Source organism: Bufo gargarizans, unplaced genomic scaffold (assembly GCF_014858855.1).
Source record: "Bufo gargarizans isolate SCDJY-AF-19 unplaced genomic scaffold, ASM1485885v1 fragScaff_scaffold_476_pilon, whole genome shotgun sequence".
In the NCBI taxonomy this organism is placed as follows: Eukaryota; Metazoa; Chordata; class Amphibia; order Anura; family Bufonidae; genus Bufo; species Bufo gargarizans.
Genome location: NW_025334123.1, coordinates 125,495 through 151,243, shown reverse-complemented (window position 1 = coordinate 151,243; position 25,749 = coordinate 125,495). Strand labels below are relative to the sequence as shown.

Below are 25,749 nucleotides of genomic sequence, written 5' to 3'. Positions count from 1 at the left end.
AACCTGAATACTATAGTTCAATATAGTATATCCGCTATGTACTTTATTATTTAGCTATTAAAGCCTGCCTACATTCAGTGCCCTGTCCGTGCTGTTCATAGTGTGCCCTGCGCTGATGAATGGCAGGAAAAGTCTAAGGCATATTGGTACACCATAGAACTTTTTCACAGTGCGGGTGCCCACAGAGAGGGCTCTGAGTGCCGCCTCTGGCACTCGTGCCATAGGTTCGCCATCACTGATATAGGGTCATTTATTAAGACCAGTGTTTTAGATGCTGATCTTAATAACCCCGTGGTGGCTTTTGATGCGTTTGTTATGTAGACCTTGCTGGTGTAGATTTAGATCATTTTCTACGCCTAAAACAGGCGTAGAAAATGATAAATAAGACAGGCTCTTTCCCGATCGTTCAGTTGAATTTACATGCAGCAGTCATTGCTGCTGTATGGGGATGAATGATGGGTTTCTTGTTCTCGATTATTGGTCCAGATAATCTCCACCTGTAAAGTGGCCGTACACATTAGTCTTTTGATGGCTGAACCCGCCAAGAGCAACAAGTTCGGCCGACGCTGAAATGTGTGTGGGGAGCTCACAACTCTCCCCGACAGACAAGGAATGGGCAAAGATTTTTTTTCTTTCTCCCAATCCTTTTGTTCTCCCTGGTGATAAGTCACCGCCAGAAGTGTCTGGCAGCTGCTTTCTCCGCTCTCTCCATAGAATACTCGTGCATGTTCAGCCGAGTGAAATGTATGAGAGGGCCCGGAACGAGAGATGTCGGCCTAATGATCTTTTGGCTGACAGCTATAGAATGTGTTTGGGCAGCTTAGATGTGATGGACAAGCTTTGTACAGGTGCATTTATTTGTGTCCTGGCCTGACTGCGAGTTTTCTGACCCCATCTTGGAGCATCCTTGATCCCTATTGGAGTTTGATTCAGTAGGCCATGGTCGGGCCACAACACTCGTCTGTAATACCAGCACATTAATGTGCCTGTAATATATTCATCTGAAACCAGCCTAAAGGTGCCCATATGCCTTCAATAGCTGTTGCCTGACATCAATTTGTGCCAGCTCCCCAATACATGCATTTTTATTTTTTAAACGTTGATGCCTATGGCAATACATGACCTGTTATGCTTATATGATGGCATATGTTGCAGTCTTCCACCATAGGTATATGTTGTTAAACCCTGCTGGTGTCTCAATTGGAGTGCAACTTGAACACAGTCCAACACGTGGCAAGCAACGTTCTGCAAGGTGACTGGTATTTGTGTCTTTGTATTACCCAATCCGGTGGTGCCTGAGGGAAGATGCAGTTGTGTAATTACATTGTTTAATGTCATAATGCTGGAAGTCTGGCGCCCAGCCATTGTCTCATTAAAAGTAACTTGTAATTATGTTTTGTGAGAGTTTGGCTTATTCTATACCGAATGGAGGCCACAAATGCCGTAAGTCCTAATTTCCTGTGTGCCAAATGACTTGTAGGAATATGGATGCCATGACGGAGGTTGCCAGTCCAGGACCATGATCTGACAGCCTTGTTGGAGCTATGCTGATGAGCAGTGGCCTGGTATTACATTGGTGCCAATCAACCTGAGGATGTCCAGCTGGGACAGCCCCCCAATATGAATGCATCACTGCTCACAGACCCTAGCACGGGCAGATGAGTTATTGTTCTTGTCAGGCCATCATACATTGCACATGTTTGTTTCTTCCTTTATAGTGATTGGAAATGCACAATACCCTTATATCCATCCTTTTTGTAGACCATTCTTCTGCCCCCACAGTTAGAGATTAGTTGGAGGTCCAGAGCCTGAGAAGTGACCCAGCTCCATGTTCTAGGTCACAAGGGAACTGCACATTTATGTCTAAATCTGAGACAATCCTGTCTATTCTTAAATCTGCTGTGTTTTCCCTTGACCTAGAATTAGCCTTTATACGGCTGCCCTGATATGTATAATCCTCCTAGCTATAGGCTAACTATAGTCCTTCAGAGGCCAAAGCTGGGAGATCTAGGGTTCATTCACATGGACTGATGCACAGTATGCTTATACAGTAGCATATGTTGTAGCCTTACAGTACGGAAATCTGCGATGGAAGGCTCGAACACAATGTGAACAGAGCCAAGAGTGTGGCAGGCAATGTTGGCTGTAACTCGACTGGTATCTGAGGGAAGCTGTAGTTGTGTAACTGCATGATGCTGAGGAGTGGTGCCCAGACAGTTGTATGGTGTCCTAACTAAGGGGAACATAAACTAGTGACAGATCTCCCTAACAAAATGCTGGGTCACTCTCTTTAACTGACCCAGCCGCTCCCCCCACCCCCTCCCGACACTGGATGTTTTCATCCGTGTACAGGGACAAACGGCAAAGCGGGGCATAGGAGCTGCACAGGGAGCGGGGTAAGTTTCTTCCCACGGAGGGGCTTGGGGGGGAGCTGTTGTAGATATCCCTTTAATATTCATGAACTTCAGATTTTTCCAGCTACCACTTCTGCAGGAATGCTATTCCATGCATCCACTACTCTCTCAGTAAAGTAATACTTCCTGATATTACTTTTAAACCTTTGCCCCTCTAATTTAAAACTATGACCTCTTGTAGCAGTTTTTCTTCTTTCACGATAGATCACTAATTTTGAATCGGCAGAGGTCTGACACCTGTGACCCCCATCGATTAGTTGTTAGAAGAGGCTGGGAACTCTGCGTGCTGCGGCCTTTTTTTAGGCCATGTGATATCACCATAGATCAGTCATATGACCTAGTTGCAGCTCAGCCCAATTCAAGTCAATGGGGCTGATCTGCAGTACCAAGTACAGCTGTTATACAATGTAAGGTACTGTGCTTGAAAAGCTCCCATGTACTGCAGTAATATACTATTGCAGTGTATGGTATACACAATTGAATGATTGCATATTCACATTCCCTAGGGAGACAAAAAAAGTAAAAAAAAAAAGTTTTTAAAAATGTTTAAAAGAAAAAGAATTCATCTAAAAATAATAAAAACATACATACTGTAATTAGTATTGCTACACCCAAAAGTGTCTGAACCCTAAAAGTAAACTATCTAAAACAATTTGTCCCGTGAGTGCCCTAAAGGGGAAAAAATCGAAATGCTCAATTTGCCAGGGGTTTTTGGTCACTTCCCCCTGAAAAAAATTAGCAAAAAGTGGTACCAATAAAAACTAAATCTCACTCTGCAAAAAACAAGTCCTCACACAACTCTGTTGTTGAAAATGTAACAGTTATGGGTGTCAGAATATGGAGATGAAAAAAAAAATTGTAGTAAAACATAACTATCGTATGTGTGGACTATAAGACGCATCAGAGACAGGATTGGACAACAGAGAATTGAACAAAAATGTTTTCTACTTATTAAACCTTCCCTGGTAGCTTAATTATATGGAGGAGTCAATGTCACTTACTATGGGGTCTAGCGTAGAGCGGTTTAATAGCTTTGCTGAGCTCTTGTAACCTTAGTGTCATCTACTGATTATTGTAACAAACAGCAATGGGGCATTAGGTCACCCTATTTAAATGTACCTATCCAAGAAAATACCTCTCCAGTCATTGCTCTGTAGTGCCCCGCCATGTTTATTCTGCTAGATTTTGATTTTATTTTTTTATTTCTTCTCCATCATGGCATTATACAAATACACACACATACCAACTCACTTTTCTGCTCTTCCTGGCCTGGCCCCTCCCACTGGTGAGATAAGCAAAGGTCCTCAAGCTCAGAATTTTCATCTTCACTGCAGCTTAGAGACCTTCAGGATGGAAAGGGCTGTGTTCCTCCTCCTCGCCTGCCTGCATTGATCTCAGAGATTGTGTCAGGCAGGGGGAGAGAGAAGTTTATAGATGGACACCTCTCTCATTGATCGGGCAGAGCGCTGTATGACCGCTCTGCCTTATTAAGGAAGCGGGAGGGTCTGACACTTCTGGCCTGTCCGGACTGGACTATAAAATGCAGTCAAAATTATTATTTTTTGTGCAGTGATTGCCGTAAAATGACCCGAACGGCTGGTTACACGTGTGCGGCTGCTCCATTCATTTCTATTCGAGTTCCAGAGATAGCTGAGCGCTGCTTATCTCCAAAACTCCCATAGAATGAATCGTGCGGCCGCTCACATGTACAGCCTCCGCTCCAGTCATTTTACAGGAGCAGCAAAGGGGCCTGCAAGGAGTATAATGGATCCCCTGTTCTCATGAGCGGTGGGGGACCCAGCGGTAGCACCCTCACCGATCTGATAGTTATCCCCTATCCTGTGGATAGGGGATAACTTGTACCTACCGGAATACCCCTTTTAGTGTAATGCCTTGTATACTAGTCTCCAGAGGAGTGGACTTTAGAACAGCCAGCAGACAAGGTGACAGATCAGGAGCACATCCACATCTAATCCACGTATCAGACAGAATGTGTGGCCCGGCTACTAATCAGATGCTGAAGCTGATCCCACAGACACGGGACGCTAAATGGGTTTGTAGGTCAGACTGTCTGTACTTCTATTTCCAGTGGGTAATTTTGGATTGTTATGTATGTCCCCTCTAACCGTGTCTCATGTAAGCTCAGGTCTGATTCCTAAATTGCTGCAGTTGTATTCCTTTACAGGAAATCAGTGCTTCAGAAGGTGGACTAATTGGCCCGGGAAGAAGGAGCAGCCCCCATCGAGTTGTGGCAGGGAACAGGGTGCCTATCTGCATAGCTAGAGATGTAACCAGTTATTGGCCCTTCAGCTTAATGCCATGGAGCCTCCGTTAGTTTAACCCTGTGAGGGCATGTTATAGACGCTTATGCTTTACATGACGTCTTTGCACAGTTTGTAGCATTGATTACACACAGCGTCAGGCAGGTTCTGCACACATCGGCTTGTGCTGTGACGTATTCTATGTACCCAGCCAGCCGTTACCAAGGAGATTATTAATCTCTGCTGCAAAAATACAGAATCGGTACAAATGACTTCAGTAGACAATGGAAAGAGAACCCTTTATGATGTGCATGGGGTGACTGCCTTATGCCCAAAAGTGGATACTTGAAAAAATTGTTTCCGCCTTGCCCATGTAACGTATAATTATAATCTCACCATCCCTACCAGTTTCCATTTTACAGTGGAAGCCAAATCATGGCCATTGTTTGAAATGCCTAGTGCTTGTAGAATGGGGACAGCCCTGGAGCAGTGACCATGTGTCGCTTCTCCTGCCCCCACTGCAACTGACAAGCCAAGATAGTAAAGGCATTGATCCTCCTTGCTTGCTGTGGCCAGAACTACTTTTTACCTGGGCACATTCGGCCCTCCGCACATTAAAGGGTTTCTGTCACCAGATTTAACCCTTTTAAGCTAGCTGACATTAGCGATGTGCTAATGTCAGCTAAACCTAACTAGCCTAGCAAAGGGGGGGGGGGCGTTCCTGCTCATAGAGGCTCCGTTCTTGTCTCCTCCCTCCAAGTTCTGATTGACAGGGCCATGCAGCGCTCACATCTGTCTGCCAACCCTGTGCTCTGGTGAAATCTCGCAACGTTCAGTATTAGGCGCGGTGAGGGAAAGACGCTTGCAGGCTGCCAGCTTCCTCACCCTGCCTGCACCGAATACTGAACGGTGCGAGATTTCACCAGAGCACAGGGCTGGCAGACAGATGTGAGCGCTGCCTGGCCCTGTCAATCAGGACTTGGAGGGAGGCGACAAAGGTGGGAGAACGGAGCCTCTAGGAGCAGGAACAACGCCCCCTTCCTGCTCCTAACCTCCGGCACTCCAGCTGTGGTAAAACTACAACTCCCAAGATGCACACTTGCTTGGCTGTTCTCAGAACTCTATAGAAATGTATGGAGCATGTTGGGAGTCGTAGTTTCACCGCAGCTGGAGTGCTGGAGGTTAGCCATCACTGAGCTAGGTGTTACCCACCAAAACACCCCCAACTGGTAACGCCCAGAGGGAACTTTATTAGGCTAGTTTCACACTAGTGGCAGGAGTTTAAGTCCCTGTCTGGCCCCATTAACTATAATAGGGACTGGCAGAGAACTAGCCGCATTCAGGCAAATATGCTGAGAATCGGCTGGAAAAAACCCGCTGTGCGCAGGGTTGCGGCCTGATAGTTACATACTATGTAACTATGCGCTAGAGTGAAACTAGCCTAAGCTGTTCAACTTTTTGAAGGATGGTAGATGAATGGCACAACATAGTCATAAGAATAATGCTCCAGAATTGTTATTACATGGGGTTAGTGAAACAGACAGGGATACGTGGACGACAGTCGCATTTGAAATGTGAAGATACTGTGTTTGATTGGTTTTTCCTCACATCTCCTAAGACGCTATACCTTGATGACGTCTTGTTTTTGTTTCTATTGTAGTTTTCTCATTAAGTTCTTTTCCTTTTTTTTGCTTTCTTTAGATTCCTGCTGCAGTGTCTAGAAGACCTTGATGCTAATCTGCGCAAATTGAACTCCCGCTTGTTTGTGATCCGCGGACAACCTGCTGATGTGTTTCCTCGGCTCTTCAAAGTACGTTTCGTTTCCATCATTGTTCTTATTTCCTTTATTGATGGCTTCCGCTCGGATGTTATGACTGTTTGCATTACCATATACATAGGCTTGATAAATAGGACATGTTGCTTGGCATTGTTGTTTTCTATCTTTTCCATTATAGCAAATCTTATTTTTATTTTTTTGTTTGTTCATTACACGCTCCTCCAGGAATGGAAGATCAGTAAATTGTCTATAGAGTATGATTCGGAACCATTCGGGAAAGAGCGTGATGCTGCAATCAAGAAACTGGCCAGTGAAGCCGGCGTAGAGGTCATTGTACGCATTTCTCACACATTGTACAATCTGGACAAGTAAGTGCTTTTGATGCATTCCCTGTAACTGGTTTCTTGAGGATTTCTCACCCACAGTGTAAAATTGACCACGTATTAGAAAATCTGAAAAGATAGTCAAAGGGTACTTTCACATTTGCGTTGTGAGGATCCGGCAGGCAGTTCCGTCGCATGCGGTATTTTCTACGGCCAAATAACGCAAAGGGACTGAACTGAAGACATCCTGATGCATACTGAACGGATTTCTTTCCATTCAGAATGCATTAGGATAAAACTGACCCCTTTTTTTTTTTTCTGGTATTGGGCCCCTGTGACGCTAGTGTGAAAGTACCCGGTAATTTAGTTTTATTTAATGCAGTGAGAGTAGCATTTTTCGGCTGTGTTGTGGCAGTCATTTTGACAGAAGTGACAACAGGAAGTGCAGCCATGTTGGTTGTCACCTTATGAATTCCCTTCTTAGAAACTTTGCCAGCAAGGCTTTGAATAACAACCAATATGGCTGCATTTCCTGTGGTCATATTTTTCAATATGGCCTCCGCAGAGAAATGCACATATCTCCTAGTAGAGGCTCAAATGTCGGCCATGTTGTTCAGTATTCCCTGCTTGACCATTGATAGGTAGACTTGAGTGGCAAGTGACGTAATGATTTTTGTTGTTGGAACCTCTTGTAATTGCCTTCTACATAAGTTTTGGGGTCCTAGTGTAACATTTCCATTTACACGTGTGTTTTACCTTTACTAGGATTATTGAGCTGAATGGCGGACAGCCACCTTTAACCTACAAAAGATTCCAGACCTTGATCAGCAAAATGGAGCCTCTGGAGATCCCGGTAGAGACCATCACAGCTGAGGTTATGGACAAATGCTCTACTCCGGTGTCTGATGACCATGATGAGAAATATGGGGTTCCTTCTCTGGAGGAATTAGGTATATGATTGTATACTTATTGGTAACCCCTTGAACTTGTCGGCAGATAGGTTGAAAGTTTGACACAGTGAGTGTGTGAGATAAGCTTTTTGTAGACCTCGCCTGGTTTTTCTATAACTCAGCCTCTACAATGCAGAACTGCAAGTCTAAGCACCTGTGGTTATAAAAGTATTCACTCTTCACCCCTCATCCTCCCCAAAGTGTCCTTTTCAGGCTCCATTTACACTGGGATCGTGGCTTTTATTTTTACAGGATCCGTTATATTGGAGTAGTGTAAATAGAGATGCTGATGTGTGGATAACACGTCAAAGTAGAAAGTGAAGTTTGACGGGGCGCTCCAGAGTGACGTCAGAGCGCCCCATGCGCATGGATGACGTGCCATGCGATCACGTCATCCATGCGCATGGGGCGCCCTGACGTCACTCTGGAGTGCCCCGGGAGCCGCACGGACGGTAAGTATGCTGCTCCCCGCTACACTTTACCATGGCTGCCAGGACTTTAGCATCTTGGCAGCCATGGTAACCATTCAGAAAAAGCTAAACGTCGGATCCTGCAATGCGCTGAAACAACGTTTAGCTTAAGGCCGGATCCGGATCAATGCCTTTCAATGGGCATTAATTCCGGATCCGGCCTTGCGGCAAGTCTTCAGGATTTTTGGCCGGAGCAAAAAGCGCAGCATGCTGCGGTATTTTCTCCGGCCCAAAAACGTTCCGTTCCGGAACTGAAGACATCCTGATGCATCCTGAACGGATTTCACTCCATTCAGAATGCATTAGGATAAAACTGATCAGGATTCTTCCGACATAGAGCTCCGACGACGGAACTCTATGCCGGAAGAAAAGAACGCAAGTGTGAAAGAGCCCTAACTCAGTATTGGTGGTGGGCAGCCCCCTTTTAAAGGGAACCTGTCAACAACTTTATGGTGACCAGGAGATGTATCTGGTGTTGGTTGTAGCCTAGACACCTTTCATCTCTGACAGCTCCTTTAAAATTGCCTATACACTTTAGATTATTGTTGGCCAATGCTTTTTCATCTGACATCTACTCCTCTAGACTTACTGATGTGCATGTATGCATCTGTTAATGTGGAGAAGGGGATAAGCCGCTGCCAGGCACCCATCTCCCAAGGAACGAAGGGTGGAGTATGTTAACATCTAACATGCCCAGCACTTTTTTCCCCTCCCAAAATCTGGGGGATTTGGTTAGTGTAGAGCATGAATGTTCTGTTTCATTTATGGTCCTTCTGTTGTAGTAATGTGAATCCCTGAAAAATGTCCTATGTCACCCATTTCACATCTCCCCCCCCCCCCCCCCCCCCAAAAAAAAAAACGGAGCTCACATTGTCACATTGAGGTGTGCATTGCTTGCACGTTTAAGATTTTTTTTTTTTTGTCATTTATACATATTACATTTATATACTTTTGGTGGTACATTTTGAACTCCTGAAATCCCACATGTGTAAAACTTGTTGGGTTTTTATTTGTAGACCATAAAGCGTAGGTGGCTGGTCAATATGGCAGTGTATGCTTCTCTCTGCACATAGTCCAGCTTTTGCTGTGCTCCCAGTAATCATAGCATGGCATATTACCTGGCACTTACCCACTTAATGAATTTAGTACATGATTGGCGCAGAGCACAGGATTTTAGAACCTCACTCATACAGAATTGTTACGACCCAGGAATGTGAACTGGAAACCTATTTACTAGATTGAAATTGAGGGAAGTCTTACAGATGTCTCTAATTTTGAATTTATAATTTTTTTTTAAGAAGAAAATAAGCTGTTTAACTCTTTGGTGCCACATTTACCAGCAATGGGATGCATGTCCGAAAGAAAAATCTTGCTCCGTATTATTAAGAAAAATAAAAGCGTATATTATGTATGCAAAGCTGTTACATACAAATCCTACTTATTTGGAGTGATAATACAATTTGCTAAACATTTTACCAATGTGTGGAGGCATTTTCTTGACTCCATCTTGAGGACATGGCAGAGAACTTCACTTCTTATGGTTTCATCTCCCATCTGCACCAGAGCAGAGCTTTCCATTTCTGAACTGCATAAAAACTTACACCTATTTTATGTTTTTTTTTTTCTCCAGTGGTGGTTTTACAATTGAGCGAGCACTAGCTGCACTTTGTATTCCTCCAGGAACTAGAAAAACCAAGGCAAATCCCTGCACATTTAACGTTCAAGATTTTTTTTATCTATTTCATTCTCACAAAGCTTTTTTTTGCCAGGATCTCAATTAGACAGGGTGCTCAGGTGCCCATAGGCTGCAGTGTGACAACTAGTGGGTAACTTTCTGGCTGCAAGACATCACAAACGAAAAAAATAAGCGGTTGCATCACTGCCCGCTGACTTCAGCGATCTGGTGATGCCAACTGCTCCCAACACCGGCCGGAATCGTTGCAAAGGAGGTTCACGGTGCGAAAACCCAATGAGAAGGCGGCACAGGTGGGGTCGTTAATGTTTCTAAAAGAAAGGGGCATAGCCTGTATGTCTACACCGCACCACATGTTGTGCAGCGAAGTGGACCTATGGGGTAGGCCCATAGAGCAGTGAAGACGTCAGTAGCTTTTGTTTGTTATATAACTTGTGTTATGTTCTCTACCAAACAAAGCAAACCAGATCTCCTGGACTCCTACTATGATCTAAGATGTGAATATCAGATCTCATCTTAACCCTATTCAGGACTGGTGTGGCCCTGGAACTGCTTTCAGTGGGCAGTGTCAGGCGCAAGGTTCATAATCTGGATCGCAGTGTTCTCACCCATACCCTTTTTTTTGTAATGGATAAATACAGGTGTAGCAGAGCTGAATACCCCGTGTAGGTTTACCTGCATGAAACGCATTCTCATAATGAGCTGTACCAAATAACAAATCTCATCCATCTGACAGGCCAGGATCTGGTACATCTGTATGGCACGCTTCAGTATCGCAGTGTTGCTTGATCAATTTCCATACAAGTCTAATTCATCAGAGTGGTCTAAAATAAAAATCTTCGTTGCCCATGACAGCCATTTACGGCACAACATTAATTTTACCAGAGCAGTTTAAAAAAACTCTGGTTTCATTTTTAACGAGCATTTTTACATGAGGCAGATTTTTTGAAAACTTTTCTGCGACTATCCCATTCATCTTATCGATGTTTGCAGTAATCCATACGCATGATGTAGAAACCACCCCGTTCATATGCATGAAATTAATTTTCTGCACAAAATAAAAATATGCCTTGTGTAAACATACCCTTTTAACTTGTTTTGGTCAAATAAAAGCAGCACTTTAAGGCCCCTTTCACACGGGCGAGTTTTCCCGCGCGGGTGCAATGCGTAAGGTGAACGCATTGCACCCGCACTGAATCCGGACCCATTCACTTTAATGGGGCTGTGCAGATGAGCGGTTATTTTCACGCACTTGCGTGAAAATCGCAGCCTGTTCTATATTCAGCGTTTTTCACACGCAGGTCCCATAGAAATGAATACGGTTGGGTGAAAATCACAAGCATTCGCAAGCAAGTGCGGATGCAGTGTGATTTTCACACGTGGTTGCTAGGAGATGATCGGGATGAGCAACCCCAGACCCCATTAAAGTAAATTCACTGTATTATTTCCCTTATAACATGGTTATAAGGGAAGATAATGGCGTTCTTAATACAGAATGCTTATTAAAATCTGGCTTGAGGGATTAAAAAAATAAAAATAAATTCACTCCCCTCATCCTCTTGTTCGCGCAGCCGGCATCGTCTTCTTTCAGGACCTGCAAAAGGACCTTTGATGACGTGGTCAGCACGGCGACATCAGCGCAGGTCCTGCTGAATGAAGATAAGAATTCATTGTATAAGGGAAAATAATAAAATATACAGAACACCTAACCCAAACCCGAACTTCAGTGAAAAAGTCCGGGTCTGGGTACCACATTAAAAAAATTTTTATCACGCCCGTGCAAAACGCATTGCACCCTGACTTAAATTGCTTGCGCACTCACGTGGGTTTCCCGCAATGCACACGCGACGCATCTGGAGCAAATCCGGGACCCCCGTGTGAAAGGGGCCTAAGGGGTTGTCTCATCTAAGACATTTCTGGCCTATCTCTAGGATAGGCCACCGGTGTTAGATAGCTCTGGGTCCCAGAGGTGGTATCTCCAGAACAGGCCCCTTAAAGTGCATGCTCAGTGCGCTCCCCATTCATATCTTTGGGAGCTCCAGAGAAAGTCAAGCGAGCTTACTTGGCTATTTTTGGAACTCCCATTAAAAATGAATGAAGAGCGAAATAATATCCTAGCAATGTACCACCCATGTCTCAGGCAAGTCAACCCCTTTAAATTAAAGGTAAGCAAAAGAACAGCGGGTCTGCTTTATTAGATTCACGCAAGTCAGATCCAAAAGAAAACAACACTTGCATATTCAGTTTGCACAGTTTTTGGTTGACACCCTTCATTAGGCATAAGAATTATTTTTGCCAAGGTACTTGATATTTGGGGTGAGCTCTTAGATTAGCAGAGACCTCTCGTATCAAAGTGCCTCTGAGTGGCAGTGTGTTGAGTCAGTGCATGGTGATTGGTTGCCATGGGCAACAAGGCACGGTATGCCCAGTGTAGGCTGTGATTTGTCAAGCATTCATGCCAATAAGTGGGGTGGTGGGGAGTAAAGAAACTAGAAAGTCCTGAATAGAGTTAAATATAGGTGTTTTAGTATGTGCTTTGTCTGTCCTGTTTTTCACACTAGTTTCCATTAGTTGTTCTTGGTATTGCCTTTTTTTCTTTTTTAGACAATCTTTATTAAATATAAATTATACCATCAAGACTAATTAAAACAAATCTGCTCTAAATTCTAATCCTTTCATGCCCGGAGTCAGATTTTGTCGGCACATGTCCCTTTGCCGGAAATGGAATTGCCTCGACTGCTAGCTCCAAGGAGTTAAAGTATTGACAGTTATCAAGAATTGAAATCTGTATATGGACTGTTGTGTGTTATGTTTTATAAAAAATGTACCACGTTTCATGTTCTGTGTTATGTAAGCAGATAGCTGGGGAAGAGGAGCTAACATCTTGTGTTATGGCCGTCTGTCTAGGTTTTGACACGGAAGGATTACCATCTGCCGTGTGGCCCGGAGGAGAGACTGAAGCACTGACTCGCTTGGAAAGGCACTTGGAAAGAAAGGTAAATAGACATTGGTCGGTGAGTTAGCAGTAAAACCTGCGGCATTACTTTAATGTCTCCCTATGAATCATTGTGTGACCGTTTCCCCCATTGAGAAACCCTCGGGTGGTGATGCCATGGTTTTATCCGGTCACACAGGCAGCCAAATGTTGCTGTGGAGCCCTAGACCTTGGTAATACTTTCCAAATAAGTGTCAGTATACAAGTTAGTGGGCTATTCCAGCACAATCGTAAAGCGTTCACCTGGGCAGCAAATGGAATGAGAAGAAATAAGAGCCTGTACTCACCGTGTTAGTCTGCTGTCTCAGCACCGAATCCTGCTCCTGTCTTGTCACAAGGAATGGCTCAGATTGCCACTCAACCAATGACTGACTATGACAAGTCATCGATGCAGCCTGTGATTGGTTAAGTGGCATTCACGTGTCAAGACAGAGCAGGAAGGTGGAGCACAGCCGGGGCCCCAGCACAGGGGAGCAGCTCAGTGAGGTGCTGCTGACAAGCAGCTAATTTTGGTGCCATGTCCCTAGGATAAAAAAAGAAGTGCTTCAGCTCCCAGTGAGAGAGGGTGGTTTGGCGGTTCCTAGCTGGTTTATGTATTACTTGATAACACAATATAGTCAGATAAGAGATAGCTTGAATAGTTTAGTGGGAAGACAGGAACTAAATAAAATGGGTTGGAGAGGGGAACTCAATCACTTAGAGATAATGGAATCGGGTACACTTGATAAAAATATCACAGGAAATAGAATTATGAATGCAATGGATCACATATGGGGGCAGATTAAAAAATTACTCGGGATAAAAGGGTTTCTTCAATATACACCTATTTGGAAAAATTTAAACTTGAAGGAACTCCAAACGATCAGCAGTTATATTGACTGGGAAAAAAAAGGGGATAAAATATTTAGCTCAAGTATTTGAAGAAGATAAATTGAAGGATTTTAATACACTTGTTAGGGAGTTCGGGATCCCCCAAAAGGATATTTACAAATATTTCCAGTTCAGGAATGCTTTGAGGACAGGGCTAAAATTAGATAAATATAGAAAGGAACAATCAGATCGAATATACAAATTTACTGACGGAGGAGAAAAAAAGAGGTACTACAAAAAAAAGATACAGGATATTGATGGAAGGAAAGAAAGAACGGATTACAATACTAGCTAAAAAAAAAATGGGGAAAAAGAACTCCAGCCTCTCTTTTCTGATGAGAAATGGAAAGATGCCCTTAGAAGTTACCCAACGGTGTCGGATAGGGGCTCACACAAAATATCACAGTTCTTTATAGTACATAGATTACATAGATCTTCTAAGATGTTAAAGAAAATGGGTGTTAGAATGTCGGATAATTGCCCAAAATGTAGGGAAAGGGATGCAGATTTAATTCATTGTTTTTGGAGATGTCCCAGACTTTTCAGATATTGGAAAGAGATAGCAGAGATTGTATCTGTATTCCTGGATGTTCAGAAGATCCAGTAGTTTGTATATTGGGAGCAACTGAACATCTGAAATTAAAGAAGGAAGTACGACTGGTTTTGGGTAAAATATTATTTCAAGCTCGACTCCTTATACTCAGGAAATGGATAAAAGAAGATCCGCCCACAGTGGGACAGTGGCAGGTAGCAGTAGTTAATCTTATCAAAATTCAACAGGTTTCTGAGTGCTATGCTAAAAATCCAGCAGGATTTGACAAGATTTGGAATAAATGGCCATATTAGGTTGAGTTTTTCTCCTCCTCCTCCTCCCCCCCCCCCCCAGGGGTGGTGGGTGGGTCCCCGGGTGATAACTAATAATATTTGTTATAGTAGTAATATTGAATATGCTATATTATGTTATTGATGCGATGAAAGATTATATGTTTTAAGAAAGAAAAGAATAAAGTTTATATAAAAAAAATATTTGGTGCCACGTGAATAATGTCATTACCTGGCAAACAAGCTTTCTCTAGCCAGTTATCTGGAATGAGCCCGCACATGATTGTATTTGATAATTGGCCCATTCTTCTTCATGTGTATAAGGGCCCTAAGAAATCCTTGAGAAATATCCTACTGCAGGGATCTGCAACCTCCGGCAATCCTACAACTCCCAGCGTGCTCCATTCACCTCCGTAGCAGTGTGTTTCACCACATGTGGCGTACCAGAGGTTGCTGACCCCCCCCCCCCCCCCCCCCCTTGTCTACAGCGACATATGGCGTCATTAGATGCTGTATTATAGATCTGGTATCCCCGTAACATAGCGCCATATCAAAGCACCATATGGCAGCCAGACGGCTAAAGCTACTTGTGCCTCTGTGCTGCCATAGTCCCAGAATGTTTTACCACATGTTTAGGATTAACAGATTTGGGCAGGACCAGCTCTATGGTCAGGGATGAAGGTGGTAAAATTGACTTCTTTAAAGGGGTTTTCTGGTAAATTTATATATATTTTTTTTTTTATCAAGTGCGTACATTATGCCTCCTAAAGCAAAAGATTCATACTTACCTGCTCCATGCCCCTCTGGTCCTCTTCACTGCCTCCTTATTCTGGTCCCTATGTCGTTCACATCGTGCTGGCTATGTGCATGGTCACATGCACCACCCCAGTGAACGACTGGCTGCAGCAGTGATGTGTTCCCAAGTAACCATGCCCATGGCTAGCCAAATGTAAACACCACGAGGACCAGAGGATGGAGACAGCGGGCACAGCGCAAAGGACTGGAGCGGTGTGGCGCAGGTAAGTATGAATCATCTGTTTCAGAGGGAATGCTGCAGGCTTTTGATAAAAATAATTCCTACTGGAAAACCTCTTAAAGTACCTGTTACATTTTTAGAGCCTTCTTTCCTAAATAAAGGCTTTACCTAGAAATGAATGTCAAATCTACACTGGATGTAACATTGCCCCCACTGTTCGTTTTAGGGTCATTCAGAAAGTCCTGCAGACTGGCAAACAGTCAAGGAACAGGACTTAAAGAGGGTGTCTAAGTTACTTTCTACTGTGCTGTTCTCTGCTCTGCAGCTGTGGTCCTCCTAATTAGAAAGAAAATAGGGTCTGCTTTAAAAAAAAAAAATATATATATATATATATATATACCCATTGATTGTCCAAGACCCATTTAAACGAATCATTGCTTTTTCCCCTATGGAAAAACCTAGTGGAGTGTACAGGTCCTGTTGACCATGTTATTCTAGAAAACTTGCCTGATGGGTACTGTGATTACTACGGTCTGCTCTTATTTCAGGCATGGGTGGCAAACTTTGAAAGACCTCGTATGAACGCCAATTCCCTTCTTGCAAGCACTACAGGACTCAGCCCTTACTTGCGGTTTGGATGTCTCTCCTGCCGTCTCTTCTATTTCAAATTAACAGATTTATACAAGAAGGTAGGTGGAATAAAAATGCAGCTTGTACAGCAGGCTATGGGGAGATGAAGGGCATTCCTGATGATTGGAAGTGCTCCACGTCGCGCACACACAGATTCCCCAGCACATGCAGCTTCAGTACAGTGTACTCTTTACTTGTTACCAATTGGAGGTTAAATATAATCCTGCAATATCTGATGTGTGACTGCTGAAAATCTACAGTGTTTCATAATTTAGCACTTGTCTAGTTTCCTTTAAAGGGCACCCGTCGCCTCTCTTGACATGTCTGGTGTAGTACCTAACTGCATTCCCCACGTACTAACAATTCTGGAGCATCTATTCTTATGACTATGATTTGCCGTATTCCTACTAGAGTTTGATGAATGAATTGCCTGCAGTCTGACAGCACTGATTGGATAGTGTCATATTGTGCAGGGACACCCAGATGGAACGCAAATCTAGTAGGAATGATAGAGGAATGGAACAAAATAGTCATAAGAAAGGATGCTCCAGAATTATTACATGGGGAATGCAAGTATTCACTAAAACAGATAAATCAGGAGAGGGCATAGGTCCTCTTTAGTGCCAAATGAGCGAATATTTAGTAAATCATAGGGTAGAACACTACCTAACATTTAATAAGTATTTTCTTACAGAGAATGTTTTTTCTGCTGTAGGAGCAAAAGTTACAGCAGCAAGTTCAGCTATATTGGTTGTCACTTTTTTGCTGCAGCATGTTAAAAGGTAACAACCAATATGGCAGCACCTCCTGCTGTCACTTTAGCCTAACTGGCCGCTGCGCTGCATATATTATTTCTGGAAGGTATAAACTATAATACCCCAGAGCTGGTGACTATGCAGTTTGTTGTGCTGTTTATCTCTTTATTTTTGAATTTTTTTTACCCCCTTATTTCGCTTAATGTTTTATTTAGGTAAAGAAACACAGTTCGCCTCCTCTCTCTCTCTATGGGCAGCTCTTGTGGCGAGAATTTTTCTACACAGCAGCCACAAACAACCCTCGCTTTGACAAAATGGATGGAAATCCCATATGCGTTCAGATTCCCTGGGACCGGAACCCAGAAGCCCTTGCAAAATGGGCCGAGGGACGGACAGGCTTTCCTTGGATTGATGCTATAATGACACAGCTACGGCAGGAAGGTTGGATCCACCACCTGGCACGGCATGCTGTGGCTTGCTTTCTCACTAGAGGGGATCTATGGATAAGCTGGGAGGAAGGAATGAAGGTTAGTACGTTCTAGGGTTTGCCGTTTGGTTTGAAATGACATTGCATTGATACCTCTGCTTTTAAGATTAATGACAAATATTAGCAAGTTAAAGGGGTTGGTTGGAAATATATTTAATTTTATATATAAGATAAAGTTAAACCCTTAGGCTAGACACCCGAGTTCAATGCGATAAACTTGTAGCGTGGTGTCAGAGTTCCCATTCTGGCCTCCACTTCTCGAACAGGATGGCACAGCATTATATTGTGTGTGACCCTGGGAGTCCTGAAATCTATTGTAGTACACGGACAGCATTATGTCAGTGTAATTCAGTAGATTTTAGGACTCTAAGGCCGAATGCACACGGTCTTGAGCGGTCCGTGGTATCCCGGCCTTGCATCCTGCTGAGAGCAGGAGCGCACGGTGTCATTGCTTGCTATGAGGCCGTGCACTTCATGCCGCCGCTGCACTACAGTAATGCACTTGTATGATCTATACGTGTTTATTACTGTACAGCAGCGGCATGAAGCGCACGACGTCATAGCAACCAATGACTCCTTGCACTCCTGCTCTCAGCAGGATGCAAGGCCGGGATACCACAGACCGCTCGCGTCAATGTTCCACGGCCATGTGCATTCGGCCTAAATCAGAGGAGGGGAGGTCCGAACGGGTTCCTCTTACTCGTGTGTCTAGCCTTAGTGTCCAGACTATTTTGGCCCTTTAAAGGGAATGTGTCACAGAAATATTTTTTTCTGCTAGTTAAAACAAGATGGCAACATGTATTTTCTGATTTTTTTTATTTTTTTTTATTCTATTTTCTGAACATGATTATGAGGGCTGCCATCTGTCCTGAGCCCTTATTAAGGCCAAGTTGTGGCGCCTATTAGGCTTATTGGGCAGTCCGAAAACTGCAGGATTTTATGGTTTCTTCTTAAATGCAGATACTGGAAAATTAAAAATAACATACTGTATATACTGGCGTATAAGACTACTTTTGAGCCCTAGAAAATATTTTCTAGAGTAGGGGGTCGTCTTATACGCCGGGTATGGCGGGCACTGCAGTGTCGGGACGCCCGAATTATCAACAGAGAGCCCGGGCTATTGCCTTGTATCCCCAGCAGCTGAGAGCTGCGATGTAACCCACGGCATATGCCCCCCCTGCGCTGTACCTTGTATACCGCCCCCTACTCTGTACCTTGTATGCCTCCCCCCTGCTCTGTACCTTGTATGCTCCTTGTACCGCCATCCTCCCAGCCGCTCGCATCTCGCTCCTACGCCTGTGCGAGATTTCATGCGAGCGTGTATACACGGGATCCTCACGGCCGCTCGCATCTCGCTCCTGCGCATGTGCGAGATCTCCGTGCGGCGTATCTAAGTGCGGCGCAGATGTGCATATGTGAATATGAAGAATAACATAAGGCTGCGTTAACACGGGCGAGATTTCCGCGCGGGTGCAATGCAGTAGGTGAACGTATTGCACCCGCACTGAATCCTGACCCATTCATTCAATTGGGCTGTGTACATGAGCGTTTTTTTTCACGCATCACTTCTGCAATGCTTTAAAATCGCAGCATGTTCTATATTCTGCATTTTTTCACGCAGCCCTGGCCCCATAGAAGTGAATGGGGCTGCGTGAATAACGCATTGCATCTGCAAGCAAGTGCGGATGCAATGCGTTTTTCACTGATGGTTGCTAGGAGATGTTGTTTGTAAACCTTCAGTTTTTTATCACGTGCATGAAAAACGCATCAAAACGCATTGCACCCGCGCGGAAAAAACTGAACAACTAAACGCAATCGCAGACAAAACTGACTGAACTTGCTTGCAAAATGGTGCGAGTTTAACTGAACGCATCCGGACCTAATCTGTCACGCTCGTGTGAACTCAGCCTAACAAAAACATGTTCAGGGTATAGGTGGCACATGTTTAGGGTCTGGGAGGGAGGACAAGGAAGGTGGTGGGATGCAGGGATGGTGGGGTAATCAAAAATACTTAAAAAAATGTGATTTCAACAATAGGTCATTTTCTGATGACCTTCCCTTTAAAGCTGTTGTCCCACCATTAGATGACACATTAATTTTAAAGAGCTTAAATGAAAAATAAAGTATAATTGCCATTTACATGCTATTAAAAAAAAAAGTGATTTATTTTTGCATTTACATGTGGCTTTTTCTGTGGAGTTGCTGCAGACCCCCCCCCCCCCCTCCCCCCACTACATTAGGAGTGAAGTTTTTTTTCCCCCCCCACAGCATATGAATGAGAAAAAATGTGGATAAAATGTCATCCACTTTGTTGCTACTGTAATAGGCTGTGGATTTTCTGCCCACACGTATCTGCTACGTGTGACCGTACCCTCTCCCGCTTGTACGGAGCACCATGGGTCTCATTTATCAAATCTGGCAGATAACTGGCCTTGTAGGGCGACTCTAGTTGCTTTACAAATTCTGTTGCTTCATTTGCTGTATAAACCACTAAAAGGTCAATGTGTACATTGGATTTCAGTTTCTTCCAATAATATATACAAACGTGGAACGGAAATTAACCCAGTTATGTACCGATAAGGCTCAGTCTCGCTTTAAGTATGCCGTGACCTCAAACCTGCCGTTATCGAACACAACAGGCCGGGAGTAACCTAGAAAAGATCATGCCTGCTGAACTGAAAACATGATTACATTTTCTTGAGCAAAATTCTACTAGGTCTTATGATCTTTACTACATGGTTGTGGGTGGATACTATTTTTGGGGTATTTTTTAATGGTTCAAGGTTGATTATGATCAGTTTGCGATCTCTACCATGTAATGGATCCGTGCAGAGCTTGATCTTTATCAACAGTGAATTATTTCCGGTTGAAGGCGCCTGACGTCGTGGAATTTAATATTCACAGTGGGATTAGGAGCGTCCCACACATTTCTATACTTGAGTTTTGCGTCACGTTAGCATTTCAGGATTTAGGTTAACGCAGCAATTGGATAGGGTTCGTGGCTAGATAAAATATTTGCTGTAAAAAATGACCTACTTGCTGTATACTGGTTTTACAGGCTAACTTCTCAGCATTATGACACACCGTACGCTTCCAGAATAGCAATGCTTAATGAATTAACAACAGCACTCTTGTTCATTGGCTTTATCTGAAATTGCAGATCTCCCCCATTTTAAGTGAATAGGACAAAGCTGAAATACCAGGCACAACCCATGACTGGCATGGTTTATGGAAGGAATTTTTTTAATGTCCCATCCAAACCCTAAAAGAATGAAAGTCTCTAGGAGCCTGTGGTGGCTGTATGTAAGTGACCCTCTAGTTCAAGGGAAGAAAAATAAAAATCGAATTAACTGGGGAATGAAAAGACCACTTACATGTTGACCTCCTGTTTCCCTTTTAGATGCAGATCTATTAGTTCCTGGGCTACTTTTTTGCCATCCATGGTCGCACTGCGTTTCAGACTGCCTGATGCATACTGTACAAGAAGACCCTTCCTGCTGCCCTTGGATTGGCCAGCACTGTTCATGTGAGCAGTACTAGCCAATCCTAGAGAAGGAATAAGTAAGGCCCCTTTCACACGGGCGAGTTTTCCGTGCGGGTGCGATGCGTGCGGTGAACGCATTGCACCCGCACTGAATCCTGACCCATTCATTTCTATGGGGCTGTGCACACGAGCGGTGATTTTCACGCATCACTTGTGCGTTGCGTGAAAATCGCAGCATGCTCCTCTTTGTGCGTTTTTCACGTAACGCAGGCCCTATAGAAATGAATGGGGTTGCGTGAAAATCGCATGCATCCGCAAGCAAGTGCGGATGCGGTGTGATTTTCACGCATGGGTTCTAGGTGACAGTCTATTCACTGTATTATTTTCCCTTATAACATGGTTATAAGGGAAAATAATAGCATTCTGAATACAGAATGCTTTGTATAATAGTGCTGGAGGGGTTAAAAATAATAAAAAAGTTAACTCACCTTCTCCTCTTGTTAGCGCAGATGCCGGTCTGTTCTTTATCTGTGGGCTAAAGGACCTTTGATGACGTCAGATCACATGCTCCATCACCATGGTGATGGACCATGTGATTGGAGCATGTGATCTGACGTCACCTCAGGTCATTCAGTCCACAGCTAAAGAACAGAGTGGAATCTGCGCGAACAAGAGGAGAAGGTGAGTTAACTTTTTTATTATTTTTAACCCTTCCAGCACTATTATACAAAGCATTCTGTAGTCAGAATGCTATTATTTTCCCTTATAACCATGTTATAAGGGAAAATAATACAATCTTCAGAACATCAATCCCAAGCCCGAACTTCTGTGAAGAAGTTCGGGTCTGGGTACCAAACATGCGCGATTTTTCTCACGCAAGTGCAAAACGCATGACAATGTTTTGCACTCGCGCGGAAAAATCGCGCATTTTCCCGCAACGCACCCGCCTCTTATCCGGGCAAAAAACATGACGCCCGTGTGAAAGAGGCCTAAGAAGTGGTTTGAGCTACTGATGTATGTGTGTACCAGGTAGTCTTAGAAGTGGTGTAACCATCGTGGATGGCAGAAGGAGCCCAGGAATTGGAGGATCTGCTTATGAAAAGGTGGTCACCACGTAAGTGTCTTTTCATTCCCCTCATTTTAATTTTCTTGAACCGGAGGTTCGCCTCAGAGGGATTGCCCTATCGTATTTATTGTATAGATCGTAAAGAATATTTTCCATTTACTTCCCACCTTGCTTGTCAGTAGCTGAGAAGACTACTTCTGGAGGGAAAGTAAGGCTACAGGGAAACCTCTACAAAAGACCACCTATTTAAGAACACCACTACGTGACCAGATCTCGTTTGACGGATTTTCAGTTCCGTTAGGTGGTATACACAATGGCGGCCATTTTATTTTAGAAGACCGTCCCTCTTCCCTAAAGACCAATTTTTCTTTGTAATTTTGGGTGGTTGTCTCCAAGAGGTTTCAATGTATATTATTGGAAGGGGAAGGAGACTGATTTTGTTCAGAATGCACACCCAGCAGCACAGATTAGCAGCCGCATAAAGGAGGCACGTGGATGTAAGCATTATGAAAAAGAAGCACTGGTGAATAGTTAACATAATCTACTGCCTTTTAGACTCTAGGTATGAAATGATTCATAGCGGAATTTCCCTTTTAAAGTAGTTATCCTAAGTGATGTTCTGTTGTAAAAACATCCAATATTGGGGCCATCGTCCATCTTTTATCGTAAACATTGTGATAGTCCCAGCTTGTTATACTGTGATATCTTTACTAGTATCAATGGTGGAATTTCCCTTGAACATATCCAGTGCTGTTTAAAGGGGTTATCTCAATTAAACAAATACATTTTTAAACGGTAGCTTTAGCCACTGCAGGGGAATATAGCATTACATGGATCCCTTTCAAATGAGTGTGACCATATAAATACATAGACAGGCCCCATCTGCCATAACAAGGTTTCCTCACCTCGGAAATCTATTTACCCTCTAGCAGGTTGTGGGAATCTCATCTAGACACAATGGGGCAGATTTAAAAACTAGACAGTCTTAAAAGGGTTTTCCTCCATTTTAATACTGAAGACCTATCCTCTGGATAGGTCATCATTTTCTGATCTGTAAGGGTCCGATACCCAGGACCCCCGCCGACCAGCTGTTTGCGAATTAATTGGCATATTGCTGAATTCCTGTGACCGCCGCTGCCTTCTCGGTGCTCACCAAGCACAGTGCCATACATTGTATAGTGGCTTTACTTGGTATTGCAGCCCACCCTTATTCACTTAAATGAGTCTCAGCTGCTCCTAGGCCATGTGACCGATCAACGTGTCCTCTAGGAAAGGCAGAGAGAAAGCCGTGGCTCTCACAGAGGATAAGTCCATCAGTATTAAAATATCGGAAAACCCCTTTAAACTGCGCCATATTTTTAACAATGGCTGATGCTTAATGGTGAATCTGTCATAGGATCTGCATAAACGCATCCATTCAGATAATACAGCCGTCTGCATCCGTTCAGAATGGATCAGTTTGTATTATCTTTAACATAACCAAGAGGGATCCGTCTTGAACACCATTGAAAGTCAATGGAGGATGGATTTGTTTTCTGTTGTCAGTGAAAATGGATCCGTCCCCATTGACTTATATTGTTTTTCAGGACGGATCCATTTGGCTCAGTTTCGTCAGCTGGACACCAAAACGCTGCTTGCAGCGTTTTGATGTCCGCCTCCAAAGCGGAATGGAGGCGGAACGGAGCCAAACTGATGCATTCTGAGCGGATCCTTATCCATTCAGAATGCATTAAGGGCAAAACTGATCCGTTTTGGACCGCTTGTGAGAGCCTTGAGCGGATCTCACAAACGGAAACCAAAATGCCAGTGTGAAAGTAGCCTTAGTCTGTCTAATCTAGCATTAGACAACCTATTTGGCTTCATTTACTCCAAAAAATGTCCAATTTGTGGCACAGTGTGTCAGATTAAGCCTCACCCTTTGCTGGATGAGACGGAAAAAGTGTCTAAGACTGTTAATAAATGTGGTGCAGGACATGCACACCAGCTTTTTGCAACAAACTGCCCCAAAATTCTGGAGCATTTTCAATAGTAAATGTACCCCACTTTCCCCATACAGATGAGTGCAATGACTCATGTCCTGATAAGGTGTATATAAATCGGTGACTTGGGTACCAGTGTTGTACGATGGATCCAGGCAGAGGGTGACCACTATGGACTATTCAGACTACGTACTTGCTATGTAGGTCAACCTGCAGAACCTGCTAGTTATGTAATGGTTACAGACAATGTTTGTTCGTTTAATTACAGTCTCTTATTGAGGAGTTGGCACATGTCACAGATGACTCATGTTGGTTTTTCTTTGTATTCAGGTCTTTGAAGAGCTGTTACTGGATGCTGACTGGAGTGTAAATGCTGGGAGCTGGATGTGGTTGTCATGCAGCTCCTTTTTCCAGCAGTTTTTCCACTGTTACTGCCCAGTTGGCTTTGGACGAAGAACCGACCCCAATGGGGATTACATCCGGTAATTTATTTCAGGCACTAAATAAAATAAACTAGATCTTTACTGCATTTGTTAACTGACAACATTTTAGTATCAGAAAATTGTCCAAAAATGAGGCTTTTTATTCTGAGCGTTCTAAAGTAGAATCAGCAGAGGACAGATGAGAGGCCTGCTGTTTTCAGAAGGCCTGGATAAGGCAGGATATCAACATTATCTACAGAGATAAAGCTCTGTATACAGTGCCCCTGCTGTTCTCCAGGGAGGAAACTCTACTCGTCTGGTGCTGGTGACTGCATGGAATCTTTGGACACTTCTGACAATTAAGGCCCCTTTCACACGGGCGAGTTTTCCTTGCAGGTGCGATGCGTGCGGTGAACGTATTGCACCCGCACTGAATCCGGACCCATTCATTTCTATGGGGCTGTGCACATGAGCGGTGATTTTCACGCATCACTTGTGCGTTGAGTGAAAATCGCAGCATGCTCTATATTGTGCGATTTTCACGCGATGCAGGCCCCATAGAAGTGAATGGGGTGCGTTAAAATCGCATAGCATCCGCAAGCAAGTGCGGATGCGGTGCGATTTTCACGCAAGGTTGCTAGGAAACGATCGGGATGGAGACCCAATCATTATTATTTTCCCTTATAACATGGTTATAAGGGAAAATAATAGCATTCTGAATACAGAATGCATAGTAAAACAGCACTGGAGGGGTTAAAAAAAATAATTTAACTCACCTTAGTCCACTTGATCGCGAAGCCCGGCATCTCCTTCTGTATCCTTTGTTGAGGAGGACCTGTGGTGAGCATTAAATACAGGTAAAGGACCTTTGATGACATCAGATCACATGCTCCATCACCACGGTGATGGACCATGTGATTGGAGCATGTGATCTGACGTCACCACAGGTCATTTAGCCCACAGCTAAAGAGACCGGGAACTACGCGATCAAGAGGAGAAGGTGAGTTAACTTTTTTTTTTTTTTTTTTTTTTTTTTTATAACCCCTCCAGCACTATTATACTAAGCATTCTGTATTCAGAATGCTATTTTTTCCCTTATAACCATGTTATAAGGGAAAATAATACAATCTTCAGAACATCAAGCCCGAACTTCTGTGAAGAAGTTCGGGTTTGGGTACCAAACATGCGCAATTTTTCTCACGCGAGTGCAATTACAATGTTTTGCACTCGCGCGGAAAAATCATGCATTTTCCCGCAACGCACCCGCACCTTATCCGGGCAAAAAAACTGACGCCCGTGTGAAAGAGGCCTAAGAGTTGGCCTTTTTCCTATATTGATGACCTATCCTCAGGATAGGTCATGCCTAGACATGAGC

General features: G+C 43.7%; 1 protein-coding gene across 2 annotated transcripts in view; it reads left to right on the top strand.

The window, feature by feature from the left end:
- The window catches only part of CRY1 (cryptochrome circadian regulator 1), a 67,760-nt gene that overhangs the window by 19,465 nt on the left and 22,546 nt on the right, over nt 1–25,749 (top strand). For both annotated transcript variants that reach the window (XM_044273217.1, XM_044273216.1), the window contains exons 2-8: nt 6,377–6,485; nt 6,678–6,820; nt 7,541–7,725; nt 12,796–12,884; nt 16,100–16,240; nt 17,152–17,463; nt 24,283–24,434. In XM_044273217.1, the coding sequence (XP_044129152.1) occupies nt 6,377–6,485; nt 6,678–6,820; nt 7,541–7,725; nt 12,796–12,884; nt 16,100–16,240; nt 17,152–17,463; nt 24,283–24,434 (1,131 nt within the window). The remainder of the gene's footprint in view (nt 1–6,376; nt 6,486–6,677; nt 6,821–7,540; nt 7,726–12,795; nt 12,885–16,099; nt 16,241–17,151; nt 17,464–24,282; nt 24,435–25,749) is intronic.